Genomic DNA, 8,154 nt, shown 5'->3' on the forward strand with positions numbered 1-8,154 from the left:
GGGAGATTTAGGCCTACATTTTTCAAACTTATTTGACCTACTGCCCATTTTGAGAAAACAAAATCACTCAGTTTCCCTAATTACATCTGCATCTACTACCACCAGCCTTCCACAAGCCTCCCCTTCACCATTCCAGAGCCCCTGAGGGGGGGCGGGGAGGCAGTGAGTCACATAAACTGAAAAGCACTGTTTCAGGTTGAACAAGGAGATTTCAGGCCTCCTGGATTTATGTGGGGGATTAAGGAAACGAGCATAAACTTGTTCACTAGCAGAAAGAAGTGGGGGACTGCCATCTTTTTTATAGTGGTGAATGTTTTTGATACAGTGTTTTTCCCCTTTTCTCTTTCAGAGTCTGACAAAGAAGAGAAACCCCATAGTACTGTCATACCCAAAGAGGTGACCCCAGCCCTGTGCTCTCTAATGAGCAACTATGGCAACCTCTCTGGATCAGAGAGTGAGCCAGAAGGTAAGTTATGTCTTTAGCTATTATGGTTTTCTGTCCTTGCTGAATATGAGGTATTAGTAGTATCTTCTTGTATGGGTGCATTTAAGGACAAAATTCCCAATGAGGAATCTTTTTGTTTGTTTGTTTCAGAAATTAACACAGGATAGAGAAAAAATAAGAATTATGGGGAATGTTTGTTACTCATTTTCAAAAGGCAAAACTAATATCTTTAGAAATCCACTAATGGTATTGAAGAATGGAGCAAAGTTAATTCCTTTCTTCCTCTTAAGGACCTGATCTTAACATTTTCTTGGCACCCTTTGTAGGCAGAGAAAAAAATTCTTACATTTAGATTGGGCATAGATCTTTATAGAACAAAGTTGTTTATACTCCAAAATGACTTCATGGGGAGAATAGCCTCTGTACTTTATTTATTTATTTTGGTTTTGGGGTCACATCCAGCAGTGCTCAGGGATTATTCCTGGCTCTACACTCAGAAATCGCTCCTGGCAGGCTCAGGGGACCATAGGAGATGCCAAGATTCGAACCATCGTCCTTCTGTACACAAGGCAAATGCCCTACCTCCATGCTATCTCTTCGGCTCACTGGCCCCTGTACTTTTATTTGCATTGGTCCTTGTATTCTAAAGATTGGAAGAGATGAAATCCTTTTGGAGAAGTGAAAAGATATCTGGATAATATTTTATTTAAAGATGATAACACAGGGCCCGGAGAGATAGCACAGCGGTGTTTGCCTTGCAAGCAGCCAATCCGGGACCAAAGGTGGTTGGTTCGAATCCCGGTGTCCCATATGGTCCCCTGTGCCTGCCAGGAGCTATTTCTGAGCAGACAGCTAGGAGTAACCCCTGAGCACTGCCGGGTGTGCCCCAAAAAAACAAAAAAAGATGATGACACATCAGCATATCTGTTTCATCTCTTTTAAGACCACCTAGCAAAGTTTTGAAGATAATGTTCATCTTGGCATGGGCAGTTCTTAACCTTAGGTTCATGACAAATCTCGCATATACCTAATGAATAGCCATGTGTCCTACTGTTGTGGATCCTGATTTTCATAGCAAATTATTTAGGCATTACCAACTGAGAAGTTGTGTGTATGTACATAGCAAGATGTGTAATCATAGTAGTAGCTGTTCTGAAGACTATGGAGTCTAAAAGTTTAATTGTAGAATGAAGAGAAAATCTGGTGTAATTATATGACACTGGTAGTACTTTGAGCATTGACTAGGTACAGATAGTCAGTGTTTATGGAAGATGTTGGAGGAATAGTTGAACTTTAGTTTCAAAGATGATGCAGAGTCTGTAACAGGATTTTCTTTCTTTCCTTCTTTCTTTTTTTCATAGATTTGTCAAAATGTATTATTTTAAACTCTTCTTCCAGGCTTTCAACTAACCACAGAAAACCATTTCAGAAACAATGCCATATTCACCATTAAGTACTCAAAGTCATACTTAGTTCATGGTAGATGCTCAGTGCTCTTAGAACATAAACCAGTACATAGAGAAAAATATTAGTCAAAAACATCCTGCTTCAAGTTTGCTTTTTCACTTTAAAACCTGACATAACTGTATTTTCCTAAGTCACACTATTTTTTTCCAAATGCTTTATTTAATGTTTTTATTTGTGTTTGTATAATTTTATTGAGACCATTGTGAATTACAAGTGCTTCACAGTTGTATTTCAGTGACAGTGAACTAGGGTCATTCCCACCATCAGTGTTGACCTCCCTTTACCATAGTTCCCAGCATGCATCCCGTCCCTCCACTACTATTGTAACAGGTTCATTTTGTGTTTAGCTTATTATTATATTTAGGTCTCTTGTAATAGGATTTTCTTTTTTGTTGTTTTGGTTTTGGTTTTGGTTTTTGGATCACACCCAGCAGTGCTCAGGGCTTAATTCCTTGCTCTATGCACAAAAATTGCTCCTGATAGGCTTGGGGGTGCCATATGGGATGCTGGGATTTGAACCACAGTCCCTCTGCATGCAAGGCAAACACTCCCCCTCCATGCTATCTCTCCAGCCCCATAATAGGATTTTCTTAATTAAATAAGAAATTTGCGGTAACTTGTTAAGAGCAACTTGAATTTTGAAATACAAACTACTTTGGTTTTATCAGATTATTATATAACAGTTGATTATATCATATTTTTTCTAAGCTTAACGAAAAACAGTATTTATTTCTTTATTCCTATTTCCAGTACACTGATGTGATGGTAGAGTTATTCTTTCAATACATACTATGTTTCTGACTTATCAGTTGTATTTATGACAGGTAATAGCAAAGAAAGCTATTCCTAGATTACAAAATCCCATTAAAAACAGGCTGTAATAATATTCTCTTCTCTCTTAGGAAAACATTTAATACATTTTTACTTATATCTTTATTTCCTACTAGCAAAACATATGCTCTAGCTCTTTGAATCATTTTCCCAGCCCCTTATTCCCTTAGATTTGAAATCTAAAACCACATTGCGAATTTTTTATTTTTTATGTTTTTTTGTTTTTGTTTTGGGTTTTGGGCCACACCTGGTTATGCTCAGGGGTTACTCCTGGCTATGCGCTCAGAAATTGCTCCTGACTTGGGGACGATATGACACGCCTGGGATCGAACCCAGGCTCTTCCTGTGTCAGCTGCATGCAAGGAAAATGTTCTACTATTGTACTATTGCTCTGGTCCCTTTATTATGAATTCTTTTTTGTTTTTGTTTGTTTGTTTTGGGCCACACCCAGTGACGCTCAGGGGTTACGCCTGCCTATGCGCTCAGAAATCGCTCCTGGCTTGGGGGACCATATGGGATGCCTGGGATTGAACTGAGGTCTGTCCTGGATCAGCCACGTGCAAGGCAAACGCCCTAGGCCTATCACTGCGCTATCACTCCTGCCCCATATTGCAAATTCTTAGCTTCATTTTGTTACGGTTATATTTCTTATCTTGTTTCTTTTTTGGAGGGAGGGTTGGGCCACACCCAACAATGCTCAAGAGGTTATTCCTGGTTCTGCAATAAGGAATTAAGTCTGATGGACCATATGGGTGATTAGGATCTAAAAAAAAAATCTAGGTTTAACTGATTGGAAAGGAATATACATATTGAACCCAGGGATTGATCCCAGGTTGCCCATGTGCTCGGCAAGCACCCTGCTGGCTATTACTATCTCTCCAGGCCCCTTTGTATTATTTTTTTTCAAAGCTGGTCTAGAGTTGTTAATATAGAACTGATACATGATACTATTCCACCTTATATAATTTAGCAATATGCTAACATTTTCTTCTCACCTATCTTTGCACTATTATCATAGACTTTATTTCTACATATTTTACTTCAGCTTCTAGAGATTGTATAAACCCTATACAATTATTTTCTGTTTAAATATTAAAATTTTTTTGGTTTTGGGTTACATCCAGTGGTGCTCAAGGGTTACTTTGGGCTCTGTGCTCAGAAATCACTCCTGGCAGGCTCGGGGGCCCATATGGGATGACAGGAATCCATCCTGGGTTGGCCGTATCAAGGCAAATGCCCTACCGCTGTGCTATCTCTTTGGCCCCTCTATTAAAAAAAATTTTTTTTTTTTGGTTTTTGGATCACACCCAGCAGCACTCAGGGTTTACTCCTGGCTCCATGCTCAGAAATTGCTCCTGGCAGGCTCGTGGGACCATATGGGATGACAGGATTTGAACCAATGACCTTCTGCATAAAAGGCAAACGCCTTACCTCCATGCTCTCTCTCCAGCCTTTATTAAAATTTTTAAATAAAAATATTTTTTTTGTTTTTTTTTGGGGGGGGCCACACCCAGTAACATTCAGGAATTATTCCTGGCTTAGGGGACCATATGGGGAACTGGTGGATCAAACTGTGGTCTGTCCTAGGTCCGTGCTTGCAAGGCAAATGCCCTACCGCTTGTACCATAGCTCTGCCCAATAAAAATATCTTTTATATTAATCTACTTTTTGACATTTCTGGCATTTCATTTGGTATAGACACAAGTTTCCTTATGACATTGTTTTTCTTTATTCTTTTTGGTTTTTGGCCCACACCAAGTGGCACTCGGATTACTCCTGGCTCTGCGCTCAGATAATTTCTTGCAGGCTTAGGGAATATATGGGATGCTGGATCGAACCCAGGTCCATCCTGGGTTGACCACATACAAGGCAAATGCCTTACCGCTGTGCTATCACTTTGGCCCACATTACTTTTCTTAATGTGGGTTTTTTTCTATAACTCTTTGTCTTCTCAACACAAAAAAATATTGAGTACTTATAAATGCCTGGGCTTAATTAAAAAGTTGGTGTTATGGCTGTAGCAGGAAGTTGTTTTTGGAGTTTCACATTGTTTGTTTGTGTTTGTGTGTTTTTAAACCATATTTAGAAGTTCCCATCAAGACTGAAGCCGAAATTCTTGTGGAAAACCAGATTCTTTCTGGTGGTGACCAGATTCTTGATAGCGGTGCTCCTCAGAATTCAGGTCAAGAAGTTAATCAGGTCAAGACTGTTGGGAATTTCACAGGAACCAAGAAAGAGAACCCCCAAAAAAGTTTTAAGAAGACAAATCCTAAGAAGAAAAGAAATTGTCCCAACTATAAGACATTATTTGAACCAAGAACACATCATCCAAACCTCCTGGAAATGGTAAATGATTTTTCTTTGCGTTCTTTGTTTTGTTTGTTCTTGTGTCATGAAGATACAGGGTTGGTTTTGTATGGGACAGGATATATAAGCATTTTAAGGCTTCTAGAGACTTACACTTGGTGTCTTGAAGCCTTTTTTGTATTGTAATCCTGTAGCTGCTTTGATAGGTTTAGCTGTCTTTTAGTAAAGAAGGGTCAATAAAATTTCCAAAATTGATTAGGATTAGAAAAAATGTAGGTTTGATTGAAAAAGGAGAAGTTTATATTGAAATACAAGGACAAATGAGGGAGGAAGGGGTTTTTATAAATTTATTTTGTGGATTTTTCTACATGCAAGCAAACGCCCTACCCCCATGCTATCTCTCCGGCCCATGAAGCTTTTTAAGAATTCAAGACTTCTGGGCTGGAGAGATACCATAGCATAGGGAGTTTGCCTTGCAAGCGACCGACCCAGGACCAATGGTGAGTCGAATCCCGGCATCCCATATGGTCCCTTGAGCCTGCCAGGAGCGATTTCTGAGCAGGAATAACCCCTGAGTACTGCCGGGTGTGACCCAAAAACCAAAAAAAAAGAATTCAAGACTTTCAGAACCTTTCTAGGTTTTGTTTATCGAGTTATAAAACTTTATTGACATTCAGTGTTGAATTTGCTTTTGCCTTGTGCAGATAAGTACTTACACAGTAGCTAGATTTTTTATGGCTGTATTGTGTAGTGTCACAATCGTGATTTTGGGGGGGGGGGTATTTGTTGTTGGGGATAGCACACTTGGCAATGCTTAGAGCTTATTTTTGGCACTGTGCTCAGAAATCACTCCTGGCAGGACTCTGGGGGAACCATATGTGGTGCCAGATTGAACCTAGGTTGACTGTGTGCAGGGGAAGTGCCCTGCCTACTGTACTATTGCTCTGATCTCATAGTTAGCTTTTTATTAAAATTGATCTTAAATGTTTTTTAAATTCCAGTGTTTTATAAAGTAAATGTGTTTTAAATACTTATGAGTGGTAAATTATCTTTCTGTTGAAAGATTCTATGTGATGCTTCTGAAATTTATTAATGACATCAGAAAGTAAATTTAGTAGTCAGTGACCTTTTTCTTTTTTTGGTTGAATCATATATGATCCCTTGGTCATATAGTTAATTATATAGTTTTCTTTCTTTTTCAATAAGTACAAACAAATTGTAAAAGTTTAGAAGTATAATTCTTGTTTTGGTTTGATGGCTCTCAAAGGTTACTACTACTCCTGGCTCTGCACCCAGGAATTACTCCCAACAGGTTCACGGGACCATATGGGATGCCTGGGATCAAACCCAGGTTGGCTAGATGCAAGGCAAGCACTCTACCTGCTGTAGTATCACTCTGGCCCCCGAAAAAAAAAAAAAGAAATATATATATATATATATCCCTTACATACTTATTAAGTTTTTAGACTGTTCCTAGAGTAGGGTTTGAAAGTGACCATTTTGGACATGATTTTTGTTTAAACTTATTTTGTTTTTGTTTTTTTACTTTGTTATTGTTTTCTGGGCTCACTGAGGATCAGGCACTTTAGATGTGATGCTCTCACTCACTTGTTTGTGGTTTCCTGAAGGCCATGCACACGTTATGATTTGTCACTGAGGATCCTGAACAGCAGAGACTCTGGAATTCTCAGTACATGGAGCAGTGCTGAGGGTAAAACTCACTTTCATGCATTAAAGATCAGTGCTCCACTGCTAAATTTAATGGGACATACAAGCCCCATAATTTGATTTTAAAACTGTAGAACATTTATTTCTACTTTTTAGAGTGGATGAGCTGCTCCCATGTAGTATTACTGCACCATATTGTTCCCCAGACTCTAAGCAATACTATGCTTCATAGTACAGGCCTGGCAGAAGATTCCATACTCACATCAGCAGTGTTATGCCGGGGCCACTAGGCCATGCTGTATCCTCTGATGTGGCACTAGGATGCAAGACTTGTACTCCAGCTCTTTAACCCATCACCCTGACCTCAAGAATTGCAAGCTTTTAAGTCTGTTTTTTCTGTTCCTTATCCCATTATACTCAGAGCATGCTCAATATGAATATTTGTTCTGTTAAAAACAGGTAGTCTGGGAGCCAGAATTATAGCACAGTGGTAGGGCGTTTGCCTTACACATGAATGACCCAGGACAGAACCAGGTTCGATCCCTGGCATCCCATATGGTTTCCCAAGCTTGCCTGGAGTGGTTTTTCAGCACAGAGCCAGGAGTAACCCCTGAGTGTCACAGGGTGTGGCCCAAACCTCCAGCCCTTTCCCCATCCTCACCCCCCCACCCCAAAAAACCCAAAGAGGTAGTCTGGTATAAGTCAAAAGAGAATATTTGGGACTGGAGAATATTACAGTGGTAGGGCACTTGGTTTGCACACAGCTGACTCCCATTCGATCTTCAGACCTGCCAGGAGTGACCCAAAAACAAAATTTAGTGTTCTTGCATTGTCTTTTCTGAAAAATAATCAGTGAATTTAATCTTCTGTGTTACCTGTTTTTATATATTGAGTATACATAATTTTTTAGATTGTATATCTTGAATATGTTTATCTACCAGCTAATCTTTTTATATTTATTGTGTTTTAGCTTTTAGCTCCGGACATTCGACATGAACGAAATGTGATTTTGCAGTGCGTTCGGTATATCATCAAAAAAGACTTTTTTGGACTTAATACTAATTCTGTGAGAAGTAAGGATGCATTGGTGCCTGCGGTTTCCAGCACATAAATGAAACACTAAATAAGGAATTAAATTGTAAACCTCATAAGATTATACTGAATTTTAAACTCCTTTCTTTGAATCTATGCAAATAAATCCATAACTAGTTTTAAAAACTATTGTCAGGATCATGTATTTGCTGGCAGGATTTTGTTACTATATTTATTTGTATGTATTACTTTTATTCATAATGTTTGCTTTGGTGACAGAATTTGTTTGTTTTCGGTGACCATACTTAGGAAAGCTCAGGGGCTATCCCTGGCTCTGCACTCAAGAATTAGTCCTAGTTGTGCTCAGAATACCATATGGGATGTTGGGGATATAACCCAGGTTG

General features: G+C 39.1%; 1 protein-coding gene across 1 annotated transcript in view; it reads left to right on the plus strand.

Annotated features, from left to right (window-relative positions):
• Positions 1 to 7,892, plus strand: part of NUFIP1 (nuclear FMR1 interacting protein 1) — a 33,585-nt gene extending 25,693 nt beyond the window's left edge. Inside the window, exons 8-10 of the mRNA XM_049778898.1 lie at positions 350 to 466; positions 4,830 to 5,089; positions 7,689 to 7,892. Of these exons, the coding sequence (XP_049634855.1) occupies positions 350 to 466; positions 4,830 to 5,089; positions 7,689 to 7,829 (518 nt within the window). The 3' untranslated portion in view covers positions 7,830 to 7,892. The remainder of the gene's footprint in view (positions 1 to 349; positions 467 to 4,829; positions 5,090 to 7,688) is intronic.
• The last annotated feature ends 262 nt before the right edge of the window (positions 7,893 to 8,154 follow it).

This window comes from Suncus etruscus, chromosome 8 (genome assembly GCF_024139225.1).
Source record: "Suncus etruscus isolate mSunEtr1 chromosome 8, mSunEtr1.pri.cur, whole genome shotgun sequence".
NCBI classification, from domain to species: domain Eukaryota; kingdom Metazoa; phylum Chordata; class Mammalia; order Eulipotyphla; family Soricidae; genus Suncus; species Suncus etruscus.